The 27489-nt window shown below is 34.9% G+C and overlaps 1 protein-coding gene and 1 pseudogene across 1 annotated transcript; both read right to left on the reverse strand.

Moving 5' to 3' along the window:
* The window catches only part of LOC137741890 (probable leucine-rich repeat receptor-like serine/threonine-protein kinase At3g14840), a 29123-nt pseudogene extending 14921 nt beyond the window's left edge, over positions 1 to 14202 (reverse strand).
* A 2309-nt stretch (positions 14203 to 16511) lies between these two features.
* Positions 16512 to 26454, reverse strand: LOC137741824 (probable leucine-rich repeat receptor-like serine/threonine-protein kinase At3g14840). Its single transcript, XM_068481540.1, has 24 exons — positions 26144 to 26454; positions 25584 to 25761; positions 23982 to 24053; positions 23765 to 23833; positions 23415 to 23486; positions 23241 to 23312; positions 23021 to 23092; positions 22838 to 22909; positions 22679 to 22750; positions 22522 to 22593; positions 22368 to 22439; positions 22081 to 22152; positions 21676 to 21729; positions 20989 to 21048; positions 20867 to 20902; positions 20687 to 20727; positions 20194 to 20582; positions 19828 to 20023; positions 19134 to 19295; positions 18665 to 18783; positions 18332 to 18542; positions 17977 to 18214; positions 17548 to 17698; positions 16512 to 17409 (listed from the first exon to the last, which is right to left on the reverse strand). Exons 1-24 carry the CDS (start codon positions 26244 to 26246, stop codon positions 17014 to 17016), a joined length of 3051 nt encoding a protein of 1016 aa, XP_068337641.1. The 5' UTR covers positions 26247 to 26454; the 3' UTR covers positions 16512 to 17013.
* Positions 26455 to 27489: the final 1035 nt, after the last annotated feature.

Genomic DNA, 27489 nt, shown 5'->3' on the forward strand with positions numbered 1-27489 from the left:
CTTGTCAAAGGCTGGGCATCCAGTTCTCTCACGTGGCTTCCGTTGGATCTAGTATACTTTTGCTACTGCCAATCTACAGATAAAGTTTAAATTTACATACAATTTTTTAAATTTTTCTTGATTGGAATTTGGGCATTTTATTCCTCCTTAATCCCAAAGTTCTGTAATTTATGCAACTTCGATCGAAGGACATGTTTTTTATTGCTGAAAATTGTTAACCCCAATTTAGATATTCATTTGCTCATTAAAATGGCGTTTTGGGTTCCGTAAACCTCCTTGCTCCTCTTTTATAGAATCTTCAGAATATATGTGGGTTTTGTTCTGAAAATGATAAAACTCTCTGGGTTCGTGAGCTGATACAGTTTTTGGGTACCAAGCCGAAATTTTGTTGGATAGGAACCCATAAACAAGTATGAGGAAGTATGTGAATCATCACTCAGCAAGGGTGATTGGCGACAGAAATTGGGTTTTCTTAAAAGGGTTTTGGCTTTGGAATGAGATGGAGATCGGTGACAGTGATCGGCGTTCAACTCTGGTGATTTGTAGGGTTTTGGCCAAACCACGGTTAACTCGAGACAAATGCAGCCACTTTCGAGCTGTTTTCTGGCCAAACTAAGGCGAGTTAGCCGTCGAGAAATGCATCATTCTCATTGTCTCGTCGAGAAGTATGATTTTTGTTTTTGAATCACTCAATTTCTTTGAGTATTGAAGAAGTTATGAATGTTTAAAGTTTAATCAGTTTCCAGCGAGTTTTCCAATTTTTCTACAAAACAATTACCTTTCAAGCTATTTTTCGATCATCTCCAACAACCATTGGACTTCCAAATAGGTATAATCTTGTTCTATAGTTTCCTATTTTCATTTTGATATATTATAGGTCGAATTTGGTTAAGAAACAATTAAGTTACGAAGCTTTGAAAATTACCCAAACTTCCGACCAAAAGCTTCGGAACACTTAACAGAGTTTTTAACAGAATGATTAAAATAATGGATGGTGAACAATTTCAATGACTAAAGTGATGTGTTATGCAAATCTCATGGACCATTTTGGTTAAAAAGCCTAATTGGAATGGATACAAAAGGCTCTTTTAGATGGTGTGCAACCTTAAGCTAAAGCTACATGCTTGTTTTATATAAATACGTTTTTTCACTTTCAAAAGCTTTTTTCTCTCAGTAGGCATATAAACACCACCTGTGGTTAATTGTTTTGCCATCTTTGTGGTCATTTGTATTCTTTCCATGGTTTCCTGTAATGCTTGGCAAAATTTTGAGATTTAGTCTCTACAATATGGGAACCAAGGAACTCACTTCCCTTTCATGCTCTAAATTCACACTCAGTCTAGAGATTAGATAGTCATTTGGGTATGGTTTCTCTCTAGGATAAAGCTTCTATCTGGCTATATATATGGAATTGGATTTGTGTAATTAATGGCAAATAATTGTGTTCAACATAGTTATATTCCTTGGCTTAAGCTTTCATCTTTCTTCCTTCATTGTTCAAAAGAGGTTAATTTTGTACTCATTTTTTAAGAATTATGCATGGTAGTTGTTAAATAATTGTGGAATTTGAAAGCCCATACTTCTGTAATTGTGAGATGATTACTGTGTATTTGCTTTATTTAATTACAATATAGGGGTGATGGAAAATTTAATTGAGTAAACTGCTGATTTACTCCCTGAACTATCACCCAATTTTCGATTTCCCCCCTAAACTTTTTAAGTGGAAAGTTAAGGACTTAAAACTAATTTTTTTTAGCCGATTTGCCCCTTGCTATTAATTTTTCATTCATTCCATCCAAATTTCTATTAAATGGAAGCATGTGCACAACATGTGCGGGTAGTTTGGTCACTTCATTCTTTAAAATAATTGAAAACCTTAGATTTCTAAAATATAAACCTACGCAAATATGTGTGATTCTATAGCTTTTGTGTCTGAAGGTCTAGTGAAGTGACGCTTTTGTCTACAAATGAGAGTTACGTGGTTTGCACATGATAAGAATTAACGTTAAGTTGGATGAAATTTATGAAAAACTAACGGTAGGGGGAAATCGGCCAAAAAAATAAGTTTAAGTCCTTAATTTTCCAATTAAAAAGTTCAGAGGGAAAATCGAAAGTTTGATGATAGTTTAGGGGACAAATCGGCAGTTTACTCAAATTTAATTTATGCAGGTGTTTTCATTTTTTCTTCCTAGCATTCAATTTGGTTTTGCACATGATGCCAAAAAGAACTATTGGAATAGCAAAAGAAATCAGATGGTACAAGATCATTCTAGAAGTCCCCGCCGCGAAGCGCAAACATTTTTGCTAGTTAGTAACTATGTAAGGACAGCAAAGGCGACCTAATTTTAAGATACATTCCAATTTTCTTCCTATTTTTGTTCGTAAACCGACAAAACAGAGTTGGTCAAAATCAAAATTTTCAATTCAACTTGCATGTCAAGAATGCTTATAGCTTTACGAAAATGATTATTGCATAATTTGGTTTTATTCATGGCATTCATCAAGGGCCAGAAATCAATAGTGTGCATGAAGAGAAAAATGCGAGCAATCATCACTTTTCATAGCTCTAAACAATAGCAACATTTACTTGTTTTACATATACAATAAGAGCATTAAAATTTTTAACCCCCCCCCCCCCCCCCCGGGCGCCCGCCCAAAGCTAGGACAAAATTTGTGCGCAGGGGACAAAATTTGTGCGCAGGGGACAAAATTTGGGCACTGTGCTGCAATGCACAGTTGGAGCATTTCACATGCGCCGGAGGGATTAGTCCTTGGGCCTAGGAAGCCATTGGGATACCCTTAACTAAGTCGAGAAAAAAAAAAAAAAACAAATATGGTTCACTAAAGGGTCATAATACAAATGGTTTTTAATACAATAATTATGCTCGAACAAATCTGATTTATTAAGTGTCATAATACAATAAAAACTCAAAAACTTTGATCATGTGTGAGGGATAATAACATTTTTACAATCTTTGTTGTACGAACCATATTTTTACACTAAAAAGTCAATCTTGGTATTGTTCACTTTACCCAACATTTATTTTCCAACTTATGTCACTTTACCACGTTAAGTACTTAAATTGGTGTTTATTAACGCAATAATCTCATGTGCATGTTATGTGTCAAATAAATTGAAAACAAAGAAAATAGAATTTCCTCCAATTTTTTCAACTTGTTTTGATTACACGTCTGTTCTTTTACAAAATTTGAATAAGATGTTTGATCAATTGTCAACTCAGCATTTATTTAATATATATGTCCACTTAAGCTATCTAACAACTAATTTCTTACAATCTAGAAATTTTAAATTCGTGACTTTATTGAAAATATTAGTTTAAGTAATTCATCATTATCACTAAAAAATAACTTTTTATTTTTGTTATTATACTTAATTAGTCTCTTTTTTCATTAAAAAATCATTAATACTTTCATAAAAAAAAAACTTCATTATTTTTAATTAAAATTTTACGTATAGTTATATAAAAAAATCTTTTTAAAAGTTATGGTACATTTAAAAACAAACATACCGACTTTTGGTACGTTTCAATTATAAATGTACCAGAAAACAAAATGTACTATATAATCAAATGTAGCAATATAATCAAACATGCCTCTAAGAAAATTGTACAAAAAATGTTTAATCAAATTTTAAAAAGTACAAACGTTTAATCAACGAAATTGAAAAATAAGGCGTCTATATCAAAACGTCTCAACAAAAAAAGTTAGCACCAATAGCATTCTATTAACTAGTTGATAGTCTAATGGTACTTCTCTTATTAGATTTAAAAGACGTACCAAATCCGAATTTGCCTTCCTGTTAATTGAAAAACAAGTAGCATTTTAATTACTTAATTCTAATCGAAGAAAATATCCCCAGCGATCTAATAATATTCCGGAAAAACTTTTGTTGGGGGCGGCACCAATAAATGCACATCAATTTAAATCACATAATCCCTATAAGATTATTTGTATTCGCTTGTGAGATGTAGAGAAACTTTTCATTGTGCACGGAAAGTATACCACGTGTCGTTACATAAGTTGAAGGAAGTTTTATTTTTCAAATTGTGTTAATTTTTTAACACAAGTGACTCATCATTTATATAGTGACAGGTGATATATCATCCCATGTTCTGAACACCCTGAAAACAGTTCTAATTCGGGCATGTTTGTTTTTGAGAGAGAGAGAGAGAGAGGTTTACATGCTGGTAATATGGCAGACAGTGGAGTGTTCATAGGAGCAATTACAGCTGATGGCATACTCACATCCTTTGGGTGGGCTTGGATCAGTCCATGGAAGTTGGCGGCTGCATGGATCTGCGTCTCCACTGAAATTCCAGTCCGTCTTCCCCAGTGTCTTTGTTATGTCTTTCAAAGTTTGCACTGCATATACGCAGAATAAAATGCAACAAATTAACATCGTGCTCAACAAAATAGTAAAAACAAAATTTGATGCTTAGACAAGAACTACAGAGTGCACCTCAGCATCATATGATTGAAAATTTCTCTTAAGTTCACACAAATCTGTTTACCTAAGGTCCATTTGATAATCATTTTAATTTTCATTTTTTAATTTTTAGTTCATTGGTAATTGTTTTCACTTCTCAGAAAAATGTAAATTGAAAACCGAAGTCAACCCAAACCAAATTTTGAAAAATCTAAAAAATTGAAAACTAAAAGATGTTAAAGAAATCAACCCCATCTCATTAAAGGACCTACACAAATCTAGAATAAAGAATTCTAGAACATTCACTAAGGTTGGTTAGCTAGATTATCCAAGTTAAAGTAGTACTTTGTAGAAATGACTAGAATGTTGTTTCTTAAGTTGGTGGAAGAGTCTAGAAGAATGGTGAGGTTTCCACCAACATGCAAGATTAGTGTAGATAATTCTAGCTTAGGAAGTTAGTGGAATTATCTAGATATCTCTAGCATGGTGTGTCCATGCTTCTCCAAGGTTCCATCCATGCCTATAAAAGGAGAAGGCATCCACACCATTTGTATCAACAAATCAACAAGCAACCAATCAATTAAGAAGAGCTAAGTAAGAGAGTGGGAAGCCTTGTAAGTAGTCTTGCAAGAGTGTGAGTGCTCTAGAGTTTGTCTCTAGAAAGTGAGTGAGTGTCATAGCTTCTCAAGAGTGTCTTTGATAGTTTGTGTTGTAATATTTTGTTTGTATAATACAAGTAATTTGTTTACTTGTATTGTCTCTCCAACACTTGTGTTAGAGTTGTGTACTCTAAGTTTTTCCCCAACAAAAGATTATCAAACGAACTTAAAACTATCATTTATAGAATGAAACAAAGGAAACTAAGGAAGATATTTGACATAGAGATATTGAGGTGAATTACTCGTACCTTCATCATTTGGCAATCAAGCAGCTCCAAAGGCAAAAGTTACAAGGGAAGCTACAAAGAAAAGAGAATGAGGAAGAAGTCAAGGGAAGAACATATTCATCATTTTTCTATGCAACGTCTTTTACATTTGAAGAGAAAACCAGAGACAAAATGATCAGTTTGTGCAGCTAGCTGGATGGAATACGTTGAGAGGTTTTGGAATTTGTTCGATTGTATGTATGAAAATTTGTAAAAGAAAGATTTGTGAGGAGAATTGAGTCTGAATTGCAGCTTTTTATTCGCTTGTGGGGAGGAGGGAGTGGACCTCGAAGGACACAAACGGAAGTCAATGACTTGTGTTACCTTACTTGCCCTTAAAACCAAAGACCAAACAAGAAAGGAAAATTTTTGATTACCCAACCATTTACTCTATTTATTTTATTTAATTATTTATATAATTAAAGATACATTTACATAAATTACTCGTAAAAGAATTAATTTAAAATAGAATATTTGAGTATAGTCAAGCTAGTTACGTCGTGTGTTTTACTCTGCACCAATTTTGAATTTTGCTTGCCGTAATTTAGTTAAATTTACACCTTAGTAACATGTTAAAAAGATTGGTTTCGCGAGCAGTGACTTGTTAAACTTAAGTTATTATATTATATTGAGTTTTTATCATAAGTGATTTCTGAAATTGAGATGATATTTGAAATTGAAAAATGAATAATATCTTTCCTAAATATAGGTGTTGCAAATTAATGTAGTATTCTGTCTGAATTCCGTAAATAATATTTAATTTCAGGTATTATTTTGATGCGTTGGTCAATTTCAAGAATTATTTGTGATAAAAATATAAATTTGATTACAATAGTTACATGTATTTAATACAATCAATATCTTTAGATATAATTTGGCCGCCTATTTAAATGTTAATTATGTAGAATGTCTAAGTGATGAACTTATTAGAAAAGAAATCCATGTTTGTGTCTCAAATTTATCTATTAGCTTAACAGTGATGTTCATGTCAAGTTGTTAAGAAATAAATTGTGTCCAACACCATCTGAAAACGAAAAATATAACCCTTTTTCTGTTTTGAGATTTTTTTTTTATTTTATTACAATCGATGTTATTATTAATAATCTAAGCCACACTAGGAAGACCGAAATGTATTAACTGAAGACACAATAGATTAAAGAGAAAAGTCATATTCATCAGACAATCAGACCCTTAAAATTAGCCAATTTAGGGCTTCTCTCGTCTTCTCTTGTTTGGCATGCAACTTCTCCTATAGAGATTCTTCATTTTCTGCATTCAAACTTCTTAGGCATGCCGGCTTACATGTTTATCTTCTCTTCTTGATGTGTGATTTTCTTTTTTACCTAATCCTGTTGGGTTTTCCTTTCTATTTTGCAGCTTATCTGGCAAGTAACTTTTTAGGCTTTATTTTAGATGGAATTGACTCAATGTCCTCCTCTATTACTTGTATTTTCTTTTCTAAGAGAGGTAAGATTTATATTCCCCCTCTTTTCCTGTATTTTCTTTTTCAAGAATGGTAAGATTTATGTCCTCCCTCTTTTCTTGTATTTTAGTTTTATTGTTTTATGAGAGTAAGGTTTATGTCTTCCTTGACTAAGTATAACTTTTTTTTTTGATATCAATAAAATTATCTTGTACCACCAAAGTTTCTCAAAAAAAAAAAAGGAAAAACTTTTAAAAAAAAGTCGTGCACGAAATTAAGTGCATGTCTACATTTAGCTAGAGCAAATGACTAGCACGGCGTGACAGAAGGCTAAATAAATGTAGTTCGAAATTAATCTTACACGACTTTGACTTCTTCACTTTCACCCAATCAAAAGCAAAGCTCGGTTGGTTGGCATATGAATAAAACTTATGTGGATAGCACACAATTTCTTAAATACTACTGAAAATAAAATGCAATTAAAAGGATAGATATTCATTATAAATAAAAACTATAACATAAACAATGGAACCAATTGTGGTAAATGAATAAAACGAAAGACATGAAGTCTTCATCAGTATTTACTTTGAATTTAAGATATTAATGAATTGACTGAGAATGAGGATTCTATGCCAATTGAAATAAGTTATTAGGAAAATATTCATAATGGAAATAACGAATTTAAAATAATGATGGAGATATAATTTTAAAATAAGTTTTATTACAAAACTTACTTGATGACTTGCAATTAACTGACAAATTTTTTTTAAAGAACTGGATGGTGGTGCTCATATGCATCCTTCTTCTTTTTTCTAGAATGAAAGTGTTTACAATATTTGTTTTCTTTGAATACAGTGTGAACTCAAAGAAAATTTGAACTGAGGAAAAGATGTGGAAATTAACTTGCTTTTTTTGTCTTTAGAGTCTTCCTTTTATGACTTGGAAAATGAGACTTGAGTGATTGAGTTCTTTATTGTTGAAGCACAGGATGGAAGATGACTTTCCTTTACTGTTGATGAATAGTAAACTTGTAGGAATAATTGCTACTTTTACTATAGAATGTGCTGAGTGATTCTTGATGACTGATTGGATCCTTGCTTTTCCATGCTAATAATGATTGAATGTTTCAAATGGTGATTGAATTTTCACATAGTGACTTACTGTGTTCATATGGCTTGACTTGATGATTCACATAGCTTTATGCAAAAGAGTCTTGAGAACCTTGGTAGTCGGCCCATCTGGTGCTTTGACTAATTGGCTTTACTAGTTGCTGCGAAGATGCATTTGAAGATTCAGAGGAAGTTTCATCTTCTTCGTCTTCAGATTTTAACTGTAATTGTAACTTGGCTGCTTGTGAATGTAACTGTGCCGCTTGAGCGAGAAGTTTCTGTCTAAGGTCCTTAATTTTTGGTAGCTTTGTGCTTTGATTTTAATGACTTGGAAGACTTTGACTTGCCTTTGAGTGAGGAGGATGCAAAGATGTCTGATAATGACTGTGTTTCGATAACTGGTTATGGTTCAATGAGAAATTCACTAAGAGTCTGTTTAATGATTCTTTGTTGGTTGAATTTACCCCACCATTTGGTTGAATTTATCCTCATTCTTAGTCAAATCACTATTTCCATTATGAATATTTTCATAACAATTTATTTCAATTGGCATAAAATCCTCACTCTTAGTCAATTCATTAAATCGTGATCGAGGATTCTATACCAATTGAAATCAGTTGTTATAAAAATATTAATACTAGAAATAATGAATTTAAAATAATGATGGAGATATAATTTGAAAATAAGTTTTATTGCAAAACTTACTTGATGACTTACAATTGACTGACAAAATTTACTGAAAGAACTGGATGGTGGTGCTTGTAGGCATCCTTATTCTTTTTTCTAGAATGAAAGTGTTTACAATATTTGATTTCTTTGAATACAGTGCAAACTCAAAGAAAATTTGAACTGAGGAAAAGATGTGGAAATTAACTTGGTTTCTTTGTCTTTAAAGTCTGCCTTCTATAGACTTGGAAAATAAGACTTGAATGATTGAGTTCTTTACTGTTGAAGCACGGGATAGAAGATGACTTGCTTTTTCTATTGATGAATAGTGAACTTGTAGGAATAATTGATGCTTTTACTGTAGAACGTGATGAGTGATTCTTGCTAACTGATTGGATCCTTGCTTTTTCGTGCAAATAATGACTGAATGCTTCACATGGTGACTTCAAATGATGACTGAATTTTCACATGGTGACTGACATAGTGACTTACTGTGTTCACATGGCTTGACTTGATGATTCACATGGCTTTATGCAAAGGGGTCTTGAGAATCTTGGTAGTTAGCCTACCTGGTGCTTTGACTAATTGACTTTACTGGATGCTGTGAAGATGCATCTGAAGATTCGGAGGAAGTTTCATCTTCTACGTCTTCAGATTTTAACTGTAATTGTAACTAGGCTGCTTGTGACTGTAACTATGCCTCTTGAGCGAAAAGTTTATGTCCAAGGTCTTTAATTTCTGCAGTTTTGTGCTTTGATTTTGATGACTTGGAAGACATTGACTTTCCTTTGATTAAGGAGGATGGAGAGATGTCTGATGATAACTGTGTTTCGATAACTGGTTGTGGTTTAATGGGAAATTCACTAAGAACTTGTTCAATGATTCTTTGTTGGTTGAATTTATCCCACCATTTAACTGATCTGACTTTATGGACTTCTTCATTATCTGCTTCATACCCCTATTTTAAAATCCATGGAACTTTATATTTGGCCATGAAAATTAAAAGAATATGTATTTTCTTGTTAAACTAACTCATCTTAAACCTTGACTGAAAATTGTTGATTCTGTGCATGAGCGATTCTGGGATGAGACTGGTTGTTAGGTCATGAACTGACCACCACTTGGATAACCAAGATGGGAATATTGGTTGAAATTTCTTGTCAAAGTTGATAAATCATGAGTGACTAAAATCATCTTTCTGATAGAGTAAAATGTTGGTCCATGCATTGATGTAATTATAATAATTGTATTGAATATTGGATGGTTGGGTGTGAAGGGACTTGTGTTTGTAAAAGAGGGATTTTCTTTTCTGACATGATTTTTCCAATGTGTAAATTATGATAAAGGATGTTTTCATCTGTGTGACTGGTGATAGGCTTAATGGTCATTAACTCGGTTCCAAAGATAATGCTTTTGTAAAATCCAAGGGTTTTGTATGACTCTTCTGGTTAGTAGTAGAAATTTGGGAGAAACCATAATTTGGCTACTTTGCTGGTGTTAGGTTTGGAATAAGATTTGGAGGGTAACTGAACAAATATTCACTAGATGATTTTGGAATGTAAGGGGAGGTTTGACTGTTGATCATTAGTTGAGATGGTTTTACAAAGGTTTTGATGGGATCATAAGGTTTGACTAAGGTTGACTGATAATTTGGTCGAAAATTCCCTACGGTAGAACCTAAAGGAGTGAAACGGTTTACTGAACTGCTAGCTGAGTAAGGTACAAGGCCTGATTCTTTTTTTATTAGGTTGAAAGAGGCAGGAAGCCTCATTTGATTAGGACTTCATCCTGACTTTTTTTCTCTGCAGAAACTCTCTTGTTAGGAAATCAAGAATGCAATTTTGACTGCCTTTTACGTATTTGACTTCGAAATAAAAAATACTTAATATTAACTGCCATCGTGCAAAAATTTGTTTTGATGCCATGTTTTGAACATCTTTTTGTAAAACATGTTTTGCGCTTTTGCAATCGACTATTACTAAAAAAATTTGGTTTAACAAATCATCTTGAAATTTTGATATGCATAGTACTATAGATAGTATTTATTTTTTAATAGTATTATAATTACTTTGAACTGGATTCTAGACTTCTGAATGAAACCGAACAATTTGTTCAGAAGAATCATGATGAGTTGACTGTTTAAGAATACCCCCATAACCAATATCAGAGGCATCAGTTTCAACAATTTTTAATGAGTTGGCTATAGAAATACCAAGACAGGGTAATGTTTTGACATGAGATTTGATTTGTTTGACTATGGAAGTATGAATAAGAGACCAAGATGGGGGATTAGTCTTGAGCCTATCAAATAATGGTTTGAATTGTTTTCTCAATTTTGGGTAGAATTCTGCAACATAATTTAACAATCCTAGAAATCTCTGAAGTTGGGTTTTTTCAGCGATTTCGTCTGGGAATTTATCTGCAAACTGGATGACTCTGTCTATGGGTTAGATTGTTGACTGATGGATGTTGTATCCTAAAAATCTTATGTTGGTATGGAACAATTTTATTTTTGTGGATGAAACTAATATGCTTGACTTAATTATTTTGGTGAACATGTTTAAATGTTTCTAATATTCATCAATTGACTTTGAATAAATGAGAACATCATCTACGTAGACAATGGAAAAGTGACTGTATTGGTCGAATATTTCATTCATTATGTTTTGAAATTCATTGGGTGCGTTTTTCAGGCCGAATGACACTACATTCCATTCCGAATGGCCGAAGGGAGTGACAAATGTTGTTTTGTATTTATCATCTTCATGAATTTGAATTTGCCAGAAGCCCAATTTCATGTCAAATTTTGAAAAGATTACTGCTTGACTTAATCTTTTTATTAAATCTCTTTTATTGAGGACTAGATACCTTATCCATTCTAAGACTTCATTCAATGGTTTATAATTAATGATTAATCTTGGAGCACCTCATTCTAATTCAGCATTTTTCTAGACATAAAAAACAAGGCATGACCAAGGTGACTTACTTTTCCTAATTATTCCTTTATTGAGTAATTTAGTAATTTCATTTTTACAAAATTTCATAGTTTCTTGACTCATTTGGATTGGTCTAGCTTTTGTGGGTATTTTCCTTTCATCGAAGTTTTTGATGTAAGGAAGTTTGACTATATGTTGTTTCCTGTGCCAAAAGGTATTAGGAATGTCTGAACATATTTCTCCAACAAGTTTTTGTTGAAAAGAATTAATTCTTTGTTGTAAGTGTCTATTGTTTAATTGTTCTTCAATTCTTTTGTAATTTATTTATTCTTTTAAATAACTGATATGTTGTATTTTTCTTTCAATTACGTTGATTGTTTTTTAAATATTGTTTTTCTAGTTTATATTTTTGAGTTTTGTTCTATAAAAGAACTTAAATTTTACTTCTTGACCCATAGCAATGGTAGAAATTCTATCATAGTGTACTATAAAATGATACAGTAGGGCTATAAAAGGAAGCCCCAAAATGATATGGTCTGATACTTTTTAATCAAAACAAATGACGTTTTAAAATAAACATTGTCTTGACAAATGCGTGCTTTTGGTATTTCATAATTTAATTGCATTGGGGAATGATTGGCTGCACTAAGGATTTCAGTTGATTTGTGAAAGTATTTGGTTGGAATTATTCATTCCTGAATACAACTCAAATCTGCTCCTAAATCGATTAGGTCAATTATTTCTAACTGAAAATCTTCAATGCTTATTTTAACTTTTGAATACCATTTTCTGATTCTAATTTTGTTAAGTAAACTTAAGATTAAATTTTTGGTTGAACCTTTATCATTTTCTTCATGGTTGTTTTCTCTTGGTTCTTCATCGTAAGAGGAAGAAGTTGATTCATTGCTTTATTTAAATTCTTGTTCAATTAATTTTTGTATTTGGATGAAGCTGATATGTGATTTAATTTCTTGATTGTCTGTTTTAAGGATTTAATTTCTTGGGTTAAACTCTGTTTACTACCCTCATGTTTTGTGGTTTTCAACATTTGGTACATCAAGTTTTTTTCATCTCAAAGTCATACCTAAAGTGTTAATTTTGGGATAGTCTCATACATCCGTTGGTCAAACTGTTAGTTCTCCCGTTAAATGATAACGTGGCGCCCACGTAGACAATGACTGGGCGCCACGTGTCATTAAAAAAATATTAAAATAATTAATTAAATTATAAAAATTAAAAAAATTATAAAAAAAAACCCCATCCCTTCTTCCCCTCGCGCCCCCAACCCAAGAACAAGAACCCAGAAGAAGAAGGAAAAAAAAAACCTAGTTCATGGTCTGGGTTCGCGTTCGCGATTGCAAGGAAGGGGGGAAGGCAAGTGGGCCGCCGGGGGCCCGGGGAGGGGGGAGGAGCTGGGTTTGGGTTGCTGTTTTTTTCTTCTTCTTCTTCTGGGTTGCAGATTCTGTTTTTTTTTTTTTTTTTTTTTTTTCTTCTTCTTTTTCTTCTTCTTCTTCTTCATTTTCTTCTTCTGGGTTGCAGATTCGAAACGTGGGGTGAGGGGGGACGAACTGGGTTTGGGCTGCTGTTTTTTTTATTTTTTTTCCTTCTTCTTCTTCTTCTTCTTCTGGGTTGCAGATTCGGTTTTTCTGTTGTTTTTTTTTTTCTTCTTCTTCTTCCTCCTCCTTCTTCTGGGTTGCAGATTCGGTTTTTTTTTTTTTTTTTCCCTTCTTTTTCTAGGTTGGGGGCAGGGGGAGAAGGGATGATTTTTTTTTAATTAATTATTTTAATATTTTAATGACACATGGCACCCAATCATTGTCCACATGGGCGCCACATCATCACTTAACAGGAGAACTAACCGTTTGACTAACGGATGTATAAGACTGTCCCAAAATTAACACTTTAGGTATGACTCTGGGATGAAAAAAACTTGATGTACTAAATGTTGAAAACCATGAAACATAAGAGTAGTAAACAGAGTTTAACCCTAATTTCTTTGATGAAGTGTCTATTTACCTCCACATGCTTTGTACGGTCATGTTGCACTGGATTATTGGTTATTTCCCTAGCTACTTGATTGTAATAGTATAACAACATAACCCCCCCTGAGGTTTAAACCTGATCTCATTAAAGAGAATCTTGAGCCATAACAATTCACAGCTTCCATGTACCATCCCCCTATACTCCTTTGTTGCCGTGGATCTAGCCACCATATTTTGCTTCTTGCTCTTCCAAGTTACTAGAATTCCTACCATGAATGTAAAGTAGCCTGATGTAAAGCGACGATCAGTAATGTTTCCTGCCCAATCAGCATCAGTATACCCATTTACCTTCATATGTTCATGCTTCTTGAAGAGTAATCTTCTACCTGGTGCTCCTTTAAGATAACTCAGTATACGCATCATAATTGCCATGTGATCTTCATTAGGAGAATGCATAAACCGATTAACAATACTAATTGCATAAGCAATATCTTGCCGTGTAAGCGACACATAAATCAACCGTCCTACCAATCTTTGATATCTTTCTTTATTGGTAGGAATTTGATCCTGGTAGATTTCCAGATGATCGTTCTGCACAATAGGAGTTTCCACTGGTTTACAAGCCAACATTCCAATTTTAGAAAGAAGATCAAGAACATACTTCCGCTGAGACAAATAAATACCATCACAAGAACGAGTAACTTCAATGCCCATGAAGTCTTTCAAGCCCCCTAGATCTTTCATCTCAAAATCTAAAGAGAGATACTCCTACAACCTTTGTACCTATTCTGTATCGTCACCGGTGACTACCATATGATCCACATAGATTATCAATAAAGTAACTTTACCTCCCATGCGTTTGATAAACAGGGTGTGATATGCATTTCCCTGTCTATAGCCATACTTCTTCATTGCTTCGGTGAATCTTCCAAACCACGCTCTTGGTGACTGTTTTAGTCCAAAGAAAGCCTTTCAAAGTCTACACACTTTTCCTGCTCTATTTGGCACTTCATGTCCCGGTGAAAAATCCATGTTTACTTCTTCTAGGTCTCTATGTAAAAAAGTATTTTTCACATCAAACTGTTTCAACAACCAATCTAAGTAAACAATTAAGGACAAAAGAACTCGAATAATATTCATTTTTTCTACAGTGGCAAAACTTTCCTAGTAGTCAACCCCAAATGTCTGCGTGTACCTTTTTACTACCAATCTTGCCTTGATCTATCAATCGATCCATCTACTTTGTGCTTTATGGTGAATACCCAGTTATATCCCACCATTCTCTTCCCTCGTGGTAGTGGTACCACATTCCACATTCCATTCTTCTGTAAAGCTTCCATTTATACTTCCATGGCTTCTGTCCAACGAGGATCTTGCAAGGCCTCTTCCATTTTTGTTGGAATTTTAATCTCAACCATTTGATTCACCAAAGCTTGGTACTTGGGTTATAGTTGATAAGTGGACACATATTGTGCAATCACACATCTCAATTTTCCATCAGGAGAAAACCTATCAAGTAGTTTCCAACGATTTTGCCTATGGGTAAATTATAAGAATTTTCAACCATACCCGAAGTGTGAGAACATACCTCTTAAATATCTGCAAGGATATAAGCGTGTACTGGCGGAGAAGCATGAGGGTTATTTTTCATTTGCATGGTCTCGGTACCGCTCAAAGACCAATTAATTTCTTCTGCGGTACCGCTCAAAGACCAATTAATTTCTTCTGCCTGCTTGATAAGTGGACACATACTGTGCAATCACACATCTCACTTTTCCATCAAGAGAAAACCTATCAGGTAGTTTCCCACGATATTGCCTAGGGGTAAAATATAAGAATTTTCAACCATACCTGAAGTGTGAGAACGTACCTCTTAAATATTTGCATGGATATAAGCGTGTACTGGTGGAGAAGGATGAGGGTTATTTTTCATTTGCATGGTCTCAGTATCGCTCGAAGACCGATTAATTTCTTCTGCCTGCATAAATTGTGTAGGCACATTGCATATTGTTGCTTAGGTGTGTCACGTGAGTCAAGGTCAGAGGCCATTGGAATTTGGCCTGTTTGACTAGTGGTATCGTGGCCCATTTCTTACTGGGCTGCATGCTGGCTTGCATGAACTGATGTCATGGCCCACTGCTCTTGAAACTCAGCCTGAATTATTGCTGAAATCTCAATCTGCCATCTCAGTCTCTCCAGAATTGTTGTTGGGCCCAGATCCATCAGATGGGCTACCTGAGCTTTCCCGTTCAAGTAGGACATCAAACCCACTGTATTCTTCATTTGTACTACGCAACTCCCCCTGAAGGGTAGAATGGGTTTGATCAGTGATGAAGAACATCTCTGTTTCGGAAAACATGACGTCATGGTGACATAAAATTGTTTAGTGGGTGGATGGTAGCACCAGTATTCCTTTTGTTGGCTATTAAACTTCAAAAAGACACAATGAATGGCACACAAATTCAATTTACTTCATTGATTCTTGTAAAGATACACTTAGGCCACACACCCAAATATGCGAGGTGATAATTGGAGAGGATGGTAAAGTAACGTGATCTGTCAAGACTTCCATGGGAGTTCGAAAGTCATGAACTCGAGAAGGCATTCGATTAAGGAGATAAACGAAATACGTAACTGCATCTACCCAATAAGCAGGAATGGCATGAGCCTTAATGAGAAGAGCTCGTGTAGTTTCCAAGATATGTCTGTTCTTGCGTTCTTCCACATTGTTTTGTTGGGGAGTTTGAGGACAAGTAGTCTCATGAAGTATGTTGTGCGTTGTGAAAAATTGTGGTAGCTTCGAATTAAGATATTTTCCACCATTATTAGTTTGAAAAACTTTGATAAGACAGAAGAGAAATTTGACTTCCAATCATGCGATAAAATTGTTGAAAGATTTGCCCAACATCACTCTTTTGTTTCATAATATAGAGCCAAGTCATTATGGTGCAATCATCGAAAAAAGTAACATACTAACGAATACCATGGTGCGTCGCTATTGGTGAAGGCCCCAAACATCTGAATGAAGTAACTCAAAAGGCACTGTTCTTTTATTGAAACTCAAATGATAAGAAGTACGATGACTTTTTGTCATAATGCAATCATTACACTGAACATTAGAGTCTGAAACGCAAGTAAATAAAGACAAAAGTAATTCCATTAAATAAAGATAGAAGTAATTTTTTTAAATAACCAAAGGATGCATGTCCTAGTAGACGATGTCATAGCCAAATTTGCTTGATCTTGTTACTGTGACCACTACGGACTTGGTTGACTCAGCCAGGTACCACATCATCCACATATTATAACCCTCTCCTCTTAGTACCATGCCCAATGATCGTGGTACAAGAGGTCCTATAAAATAGGAAATAAGAACCCAATTATACAAGGAATCAATCACGTGATCACATTCCTAAACTATATGGTTGATTCACACCAACAAATAGTTATAGAGGAAATACAAATGATTTATTAGTTGATATGTTTGAGAGTGCTAAGGTTGAGTCAAACTGATAACTGTGCAACTCAAGTTCTCTCGGTTCTGTTCTCCCAGTAATCTGAATTAGGATTGACCGGATACAAATCGTGAGCAGACGCAGACGAAGCAGTCCATGGCCCTTCAATTGACCCCGTTTCTATCTGTTTCTCACTCGTGCCCCTTCCGAAACTAGATTGAAAATGTTTCCTCATTGCATCGATCTCAATACTCTTGGCATTTGGATTCGAGACCGACTCCTGAACAACAACCTTTCCTTCGAGCATGCTCACAACCGAAGACATGGTAGGCCTAATTGTCGAAGTAACATTGCAACAAAGGAGAGCCACATTGATTGCAACAATCATCTCCTCTTTATTAAAGTCTGATCCCAACCTTGGATCAACTAGGTCCATCAAATTCCCTTGATCTTTTAGAAGTCGTGCCTACAAAAAATGGAAGTAACAAAAGCAACATAAATTCTGTCCTTGGATTAAACTTCATCGATTCAAATGTACTTTCACACATATAAGGCATATTAAGAAAATTTGAAGTTAAATTAGGAAGCAATAGATTCATGTTACCCAATCAAGAAGATAAAAGCTTTCTTCCTTTTTCCGGTAAGTTGTGTTGTTTCTCCCGCTAACAATTTCCAATACGAGAATACCAAAACTATAGACATCTGCTTTATCAGTCAGATAACCCCGCATTGCATATTCGGGTGCCATATATCCACTGGAATATCATGAAATCATATCATAAACCCATATTGAGCTAAAATAATTAGTAAAAATATTGCTAACTGAATACTTCCAATAGTTAGAGAGATAATCAGTAATACAACTATATTGAAAGAACAAATTTGCCCTTCAAATTTCTTGAACAAGAAGGATTTGGTTAGGTTGAAAATTATGTAAGTTAGAGACTTTCCTTTTGCTCTATCTTCTTTTTTTCAGGGTGGAATAAGATTAAAACAAGAGAATAAGAAGATAAATAAAGGTGTAGGGACTCACTAAGTTCCAGCGATACGAGTGCTAATGTGTGTATTATCCTCATCATCCAGCTTGGCCAATCCAAAGTCAGATATTTTCGGGTTAAGATTTTTATCAAGCAGAACATTAGTAGCCTTGATGTCTCTATGAACTACCTTCAATCTTGATTCCTCATGAAGATAAGCCAAACCTCTTGCTGTACCAATACAAATCTTGTGCCTTGTTGGCCAATCCAACTTCAAATGACTTTCTTTTTCCCCTTCAATTTGCCAAATTAAACAAAGTTAGTTGTAAAGGACATATTTTTAGTGTAGAAGATCTTTTATGCCCACTGTATGAATGAAATGAACTTTTGGCAAACGAGACTGATATTTACTGAACAAAGCATGAGCGACGCTATTATTTTCCAGGTACTCATAAACAAGCAATAGTTGATTTCCTTCAATACAACATCCATGGAGCTTGACAAGATGAGGGTGTTGTAGAGCAGAAATCATGCCAATCTCATTAACAAATTCACGATTCCCTTGCTTTGATTTGGAAGAAAGCTGCTTAACAGCTATTACGGTGCCATCTGCTAGAATGCCCTGCATTTGAGAAAGATAGTCTAATTCGCATCATTATGGAGCAAATTAACTTTCATTAGGACAGACAGTATCAAATTAGAAAAAAATGTAATACATAAATAAATATTGGCTCCAAAGAATACCTTATAAACAGATCCAAAACCACCTTCACCAATCTTATTGGTTTTGTCAAAGTTGCTTGTGGCATCTTTGAGCTGCTTGAAGGTAAATTTACCAGTTTGCAAGTCCACACCCTTCAAATCTGCATAACAAGTAAAACTCATAAGATATTGTGTCTAAGAAAACTTTCAGAAGGATAGAATTCGTAGTTCTTAATATTTTGTGCCTGATTCTTGAACTCAACTAGTAACTGGATCTATAGGCAGACACTCTGCATCATGAGTTTGGACGATAAATACATTATAGCAACATCAAAGTGCAAGCTCAATATCCAAATAATTACTGTCATTGTGTGTGCACGTCAATATGCATGTGAACCATACAAAATAGCATAAATATTGTTCTTAGTTAATAAAAAAGTTCGATAAGAAAAACTAATGCAGAAACAAAAAAGGAAAAACCAGTATAAAAGGATAAACTGCAAACTAATACCATCCTCCAGTGTCTTTTGTTGTCCTAGGAGGCCTCTCTTCCAAAGAATACCAAATATCAGTAGTGCAATGAAGACTCCTCCAACCACAATTCCAACCATGGCACCTACAGGCACGCCACCTCCACCAGTTGATGTGCTAGGTTCTGGCGGGGGATCAAAGTCTGCCAAAAGAAAGATTAGCTTAAATTAGAATAAATGTAAATGTAATTGATATGAGAGTGGATTATTCAACCAACTATTTAATGCACACGTAAACAGAAGATTGAACCCGGTCTTTGGGGCATCCTTAAAGAAGTAGAGAGTAAATGAAGTAATCCCTCGAACCAACTTTCTTTGGATGGTTGTAAATATTATATGTTTCCTCAAGTGAAATGGTTAGTTTTCATGTAAATAGTTAAAAATCCTTGAAGTTGAATTTTGTCGTATTTAAAAGCGCAAACCTGTCACCTAGAAAAAAAAAAACGGCATATTATGCGATAAGAAAATTTAAGAGAGTATTTCTTCAACTCTTGGCTCAAACTATGTAAAACACAAAAAAAAATAGAAGCATTTATGCAAAAATACAAGGGAAAGGAAATATTGAAGAAGAAGAACCTTGCAGAACTGAAGTCGGATCTCTTAATTTAGTAGATATATCAATGCATATGGTCGAAGCATAGTAATTAGACGAAGCTCAGATCAGTGAAAACTTACTTGGGTCTACTGAAATAGCTGAAATAAGTGGACCATAGACTCCTCTAACAGGGATGCCTGTCGTCCCTTTCCCAGCCCAATATAAACGAATCTCCAATGTATTATTAGTTACAAGAGCAGTAAAGCTCTTTATGACTACATCACCAAACTCATGGGCTTCATCCATGATATTGAAGTCCTTCTTCACTAGTTTTTCCTGCAATATATATATATATATATACACACACACACACACTAATTTAGTTGCTTAACATTTCATGATCATAAATGTGAAAGTTAACATCCAAATGGACCAAAATATAAACAATGCTTGTTGAAAATTAGAATAATTTACTGGTATACATGGAAGTGGATGCAATTAGTTACCTGAATGTAAATATTGAATATGCGCCTTCCCGTGCTTTTATATGTTCGGCCATTTTCAAACATTATCTCTGCAAAATGGAGGTTTACAGTGTAGTTTCCATTTCTCAGACAAAACCCAAAGTAAGTTAGAGAGATGGGAGAAAGGCGTGCGTTCATGTACAGTTGAGGATTGGCCATATAGAGTCTGGTTTTATTATTAGCTATAAGGGTGTCCGTATCTTTGTCGTCATCAGGGAAGTAACCAGTGCTGCTTAATGCCCAATTTCTTGTGCTCTGGTAAAATGATGAAGGTCCAGCTAAATCTGTATCACCATCATATGATGTATTTGTCTCTCCAGGGATAGTAAATTCATTCCCACCACAATTTATACGGAGAGAGTAGTGCAAATCTATGAAAAAAAGAAAGTGGAGATTAGTAGGAGTTGAGGATGAAAACTAAAAAAGAATGAACCGAAAAGAGAAAGGTAATCATTTGTGTAGAAACTCGGCCTACATGATGGACACTGTGCAGTTGTGAAACATGAAACAGTTCTCCTGATAGAGTAATTCAGGGTACAGAAAATGTCAGCAATCATAAATGAGAAGAAGTTGAAAAAAAATAGTACAGAATACACCTTTGGAAACCGAAGTAAATTTATACGTGCATGCTTTGAGACAATTAATTTGAACTTACGAACTATTGCCTTTTGACGAGCTTGCAAACAAGTTACTGCAGAAATTAACACAAATGAAAAGTTAAGCTTTTCTCCACATAACACAAACAGATTAACTTCAAGCTAATGAAGACATTCTTACATGCCGCCTCGTGATTTACAACTTCCATCCCCTATGGCGAGGTTGTTATATGAAAGATCACTGCACAAAAAGAGCTATGATGCAAATTCTATTGAATTGTAATTCTCTAGCTGATTAGAATAAGTGAAATAAGTTAATAGCTTAATTGTGTATTCACTTGAGTTGTAATATTGCCAAGTGTGAGGTTCAAAGATGTAAGGCAAATAATGCCATGTGTGATGATCCTAGAAAATAGTTAGATGTGTGGCTGAGATAACTTTGTGATGTCTAAGGATCCAGCTGTGTTTCGCTAATGGTAATATTCTCTTTGCACGACTTGTGTGTGAGACAGAGAGAGAGTGAGAGAATGTCGAATTAAGAAGGATTTTCCTCTGCTGCATTCTGCAGAGCAGCGAGGACATACATTCTCTGTGTGATTTTCTTCATCCTTTCATTTTCAGTATTAATCATCTTCTCCAATCCTCTTATTCATTGAGGTTTCATAAACCAGAATCAAAGAAGCACTAACAAATTCTTGTCCAGATGTAGTATGTGAGAACAAAAGGAAACAAGGGTGAGGAGAAAGAGGTAGGCATTAACATGGTTCGAATGAAGTTTTTGATATAATAGTTTTATATCCATCTTAGTAAAAAAAACAGCATAAATTTCCTTAGTAACAAAAGAGTAACATTTGGAAGAGAAGCTTACACGTTTTCCAGCCCAGCAGGTTCAGGTCCAGTCAGTAAGTTTCCAGTTAAGAATCTAAAAATAATGAATACAGAAAAACTCAGTAAAGAATATAGGGTTTGTTCTTAGGAATTTCTTTGTAAAGGTTTGAAAATTTGAGTTTGCGAACTCTGGGTGCATTAGATCATTACTTCCATCTGAAAGACACATCTAAGGGTGATCACCTTGTGTCAGTCAATTGCATGAGTAGTAATGACTCTAATGAATAAACTAAGTTTTATTGCAGTTTAACCCGTGACTCATAATTATAGTAATTGTGATTGGAAATACTTCCAGCTTGTCAGGCTGGGGTGTAACAAAACCATTGAAGAATGTCTGAGTGAATTTCATATAAGAAAGACTAGATTGGTCATTCCAATTGCGTACATATAATCCGCTTTTGCTAGACTAGCGAAGCTGCTTGGAATTTCTCCGGTCAGCTGGTTAAAGCTGAGGTCTCTGCACAAACAAATAGCAAATGCAGTTTAGATATGCTCTCTGCAGAGAGGGAAATGTCATCTGAAAGAGATGTTCTCTTAATAAATACAGAAACATAATGTCCCTCCAACATCGTCTAAGTCAATTTAACAATCCTTAAATTAGTAGAATCACATCTAGAAGAATTTTTTTTTTCTGAAGTCGGAAAAAATAGGGACGAATACATTTGTACTTACAAAGTTTTCAATTTAGTCATTTGCCCAAGATATGGAGGTAGCTGTCCAGTAAGGTTGCAATTCCTCAACATCCTGCAACAGACACCAAAGCTTTGAGTTTACAGAAGACTTCTGGTACGGACAGAAATTGTGTGTCATGGAACCATTAACTCACAGTGTCTTCATGTTTTTCATCTTATCAAGCGAAGGAATGGGTGATTCAGGTCCACTCAAGTCAGTGATTCTCCTGCATGTTAAAATTGGCCCATGAACATAAACTACGCATTTCGCTAATCGTTTTGTATTTAAAAATAGAGACGGGATATACTAACAAGTCAGTTAACTTTGTCAAAAGAGAAATGCCAGAAGGAATTGGCCCTGTCAAACCGCTAGCCTGAATCACTCTGTTTCAACGAGTCATAACATATGAGTTAGAGATAAAATTCAGAATCAAATAGCAGAAAGATGACACACAAAAGAAAAACACTCACAGTTTTTCAAGATTTGTCCAGTTCTTAATAAAATCAGGTATCTGCCCGGAAAAGTGACTGTCACTAACCCGACTGCATAATGATTAGAAAAGGGAAAATACTACGAATTAGTATCAGAAAGCAGTAAAAAGAATGTACAAGTGATCAGGAAACCTTTAAGAAGAAAGAACCACAGAAGCTTACAAGTCCTTTATTGTGGTAAGCATTGCAAATGTTTCTGGCAACTCCCCAGAAAAGTTGTTTGAGGAAAGCAGCCTAAGTATGAAATAGATATAACAATTATATCAATGATAAAGAAGTAGATGATTTACTGGTGAAAACATCCAGAATTTGTCTACAAGAAAGAAAATTCCAAATAAACCAAATACTTTTTAACACGGTAAAATTTGAATAGGGATCTTACATTCTTTTTATGTTGGCCCAAGATCCAAGCTCCCGAGGGAGAGGTCCAGAGAAATTATTGAAACTGATATCCCTATACAAACAAATTCAATTCCATTGATTAAAAAAACATCATTTAGGATCATCATAGAATCAAATGGGGTAAGCAAGAAACAAATGCGCAATCAACACTCACAAACTCTGCAGAGTGGTGATTTTTCCGAGCTCTTTGGGGATAGAACCTGTCAAACGATTTCCAAGAAGGGATCTGCATCAAAAACTGTAGTCTTAAGATCACTTTTATCAAGCAAGTGGATCAATAACATTAACATGTTCGTCAATACACCCTCATGTGTTCGATTCAATATTTATGATTCAAATGCCTCATGACCACGGAAGCCCATCATCATGAACAAAACCCAATGTAGTAGATTCATAGTTTAAGAAAGAAATGGCTGAAGAACATTGGAGTGACCAAATAAAGCAATAAGAACATGACATGAACATCAAACACAAAAATGCATGCAGTTTGAGAGAAGACAGTACATGTTCAGAAGTGGAAGAGAGCTCCATTCTGGAGGGATGGTACCGCTCAGGTAGTTGCGGGTGAGGTCGCTGAAGGAGAAAGAAAGAAACCAGTTATTGTCTCATTAACAACATAAATAAAGGTAAGCTAAATATGAAATTAGAATAAACCATTTACATGACACGTAGTTATTTTATTTTAAATAATGTAAACTTGGAGGGGTTAAAATGTGCTTACATTACTTGAAGATAGGTGAGATTTACCAGCTCTACTGGGAGTGTTCCTTGCAAATCTTGGGCTTTTTGAACTCTGTGTTTCATTGGAAAACAGAGTTTCAAAGATTAATTGCAAATTAACAGATATCCATTACGCATCTATATTGTGACTAAAAGGAAAAGCTGCCACAGAAATGAGACCAAACAGGTAAAACACTAATTTATCATAGAAAATGCTTACTTTTGGTCGGGGAATTAAATAGGAAGAAGGAACTGGTTTTCTTCTTTAGAACCGAAGGAAAATGTCCAATGTTCTTTAGAAAGAATAAAACTTGAGGAATTACACAAACGGTAAATGTGTATTTGTTACAAGCACACTGTGAATCATTCTTTCATTAACTTTGTGACTAATAACTTGGTCGATACAAAGTTGTATGTGTATAATAAGTATGCAAGAATCATGGTGACTATGTACAATTATACGTTGATCAAGTATGCAAGAATCAAGCCTAAATACAGCACAGCGGTAATACCAAGTCCTAACAACTCAGCATGCCATGGAGCATCTATGCTGGCTCATAACCAGATCAGAAACACATTGTTATAGAAATTGAGCAAATTGGCCACATCCCATAACTCGATTTTGCAGATAAGTTGAATTGCTGTACATGGTAGGGTTGAATGTTTCATTGTTCATTCAATAAGAGAAATAGATTAGTCATTTTGCATTTTCTTGAATTTCAAGGCACAAGAAGTTCTTATTAGATCAAGAAAAACTTCCAATTGGTTGCGGGTTGAAGAAAAAATAAAAAATCTGGAGGGGTAAAGTATTGGGAGATGGAAACCCAACTAGTGTACGGACGGCTAAGCCCGTTCTAGTGTAAGGCGGCCAAAGCCCATTTGGGAATTTTAAGATGTATACCAATTTTCATCATAATTTTGTTCCAACAAAAACTGAATTGGTCGAAATCGAAATTTTCAATCCTGACTTGCACGTCAAGAATAGTTTATAGTTCTAAGAAATTTGATTCAATTTATTTTTATTCATGCCCCTTGTTTCGTCAAAAACAGAATTTAACAATGTGCACGAAGAGAAAAAGATGAGCACTAGTCACTTTTCATATCTCTAAACAGTAGCAACATTTACTTACTTCACATACACAATAAGAGCTTCAAAATTTTTACGCCACGAACCTAGGCAAAATTTTCAATGTGTTAGGAAAAATGTTCGATATACTAAGTGTTATAATTCAAGTGGTAAAAAAAAATTTCATGTATCTAACTACTTATATTATAATACTTAATGTACCGGACCGTATTCTCAAAGCATTAAAAAATCTCTCCTAGCTACTTGGCCGACATAAGGTTGATTGAGTGAATACGACGTGCCAAGTTGCCAATAGACAACTCGCTGAGGCCCACACTAGGCCTTATAATTCCTACTTTATTTAGAAGGTTTCATGGGCATGGGGTTAGGTTTGGGGACATTTAGTGAATTTGATTGATACTTATAGTAAATAGACGTGGGGTCATAAATAAATAAATAAAACGATTTTTTTTTAATATAATAATATATTAAATGTTTGTTTTTGAGAGAGAGAGAGAGAGAGAGAGAGAGGTTTACATGCTGGTAATATGGCAGACGGAGTTTTTGTCGGAGCAGGTACAGTTGATGGCATTCTCAAATCCTTCACCTGCGCTTGAATTAGTCCATGGAAGTTGGCCGCTGCATGGATCTGGGTCTCCACTGAAATCCCAGCCCTTCTTCCCCAATGTCTTTGCTATGGCTTCCAAAGTTTGCACTGCATATACGCAAAATAAAAGGCAACAAATTAACATCGTGCTCAACAAAATAGTAAAAAAATAAATTTGATGCATAGACCAGAACTACAGAGTGCACCTCATATGATTGAAAGTTTCTACCAAGTTTACGCAAATATCTGTTTCCCTAAGGTTCATTTGATAACCATTTTAATTTTTAATTTTTAATTTTTAGTTCCTTGGTAACTGTTTTCACTTCTCGGAAGAATGTAAACTAAGAATCAAAATCAACCCAAACCAAATTTTGAAAACTCAAAAAGAATTGAAAATTAAAAAATTATCAAACAAACTTAAAACTATCATTTATAGAATGAAACAAAGGAAGATATTTGACATAGAGATATTGAGGTGAATTACTCGTACCTTCATCATTTGGCAATCGAGCAGCTCCAAAGGCAAAAGTTACAAAGCAAGCTACAAAGAAAAGAGAATGAGGAAGAAGTCGAGGGAAGAACATAGTCATCATTTTTCTAGGCAAAGTCTTTCACATTTGAAGAGAAAACCAGAGACAAAAGGATCAGTTTGCGCAGCTAGCTGGATGGAATATATTGAGAGGTTTTGGACTTTGTTGGATTGTATGTCTGAAAATTTGTGAGAGTAGCGAAGAAAGAAAGATTTGTGAGGAGAATGAGTCTGAATTACAGCTTTTTATTCACTTGAGAGGAGGGAAGGAGTGGACCTCGAAGGACAGAAACAGAAGTCAATGACTTGTCTTACCTTACTTGCCCTTAAAACCAAAGACCAAACAAGAAAGGAAAAAAAATTATTCCCAACCACTTACTCTATTTATTTTTATTTAATTATTTATATAATTAAAGATACATTTACATAAATTACTTGTAAAAGAATTAATTTAAAATAGAAGATTTGAGTTTAGCCAAGCTAGTTACGTCATTGTGTTTTATCATGCACCAAGTTTGAATTCCGCTTGCCATAATTTAGTTAAATTTAATATAATTATATTATCGTTTGACAATAGATAGACATTTTAGTAACATGTTAAAAAGACTGGTTTCACGGGTAGTGACTTGTTAAACTTACGTTATTATATTATATTAAAATTTTATTATAAGTGGTTTCTGAAACTGACCCATTGTCACATCCCAGACTGGCTCCGCCGTAGCACGATATTGTTCGTTTTGGGTTTACTATTCCCTCACGGTTTTGTTTCTAGGAACTCACGAGCAACTTCCCAGTGGGTCACCCATCATGGGATTGCTCTCGCCCAAACTCGCTTAACTTCAAAGTTCCGATAGAATCCGAAGCCAGTGAGTTCCCAAAAGGCCTCATGCTATAGGGAATGGAGCATGTACATATAAGGCACATCATCCCATCTCCGTTGGTCAATGTGGGATCTTACAATCCACCCCACTTAAGGGGAACCTGGTGTCCTCGCCAGCACATCCGTATCGAACGATAGAGTAGCTCTGATACCATTCTATCACATCCCAGACCGGCCCCGCATCCTCGCTGGCACATTCGTACTTAATGGCATAGTGGCTCTGATACCATTCTGTCACATCCCAGACCGACTCCGTCGTAGCATGATATTGTCCGCTTTGGACTTACCATTTCATCACGGTTTTGTTTCTGGGAACTCACGAGCAACTTCCTAGTGGGTCACCCATCCTGGGATTGCTCTAACCCAAACTCGCTTAACTTCGAAGTTTTGATGGAATTCGAAGCTAGTGAGTTCCCAAAAGGTCTCG

The sequence above is a fragment of the Pyrus communis genome, chromosome 8 (genome assembly GCF_963583255.1).
Source record: "Pyrus communis chromosome 8, drPyrComm1.1, whole genome shotgun sequence".
NCBI lineage: Eukaryota > Viridiplantae > Streptophyta > Magnoliopsida > Rosales > Rosaceae > Pyrus > Pyrus communis.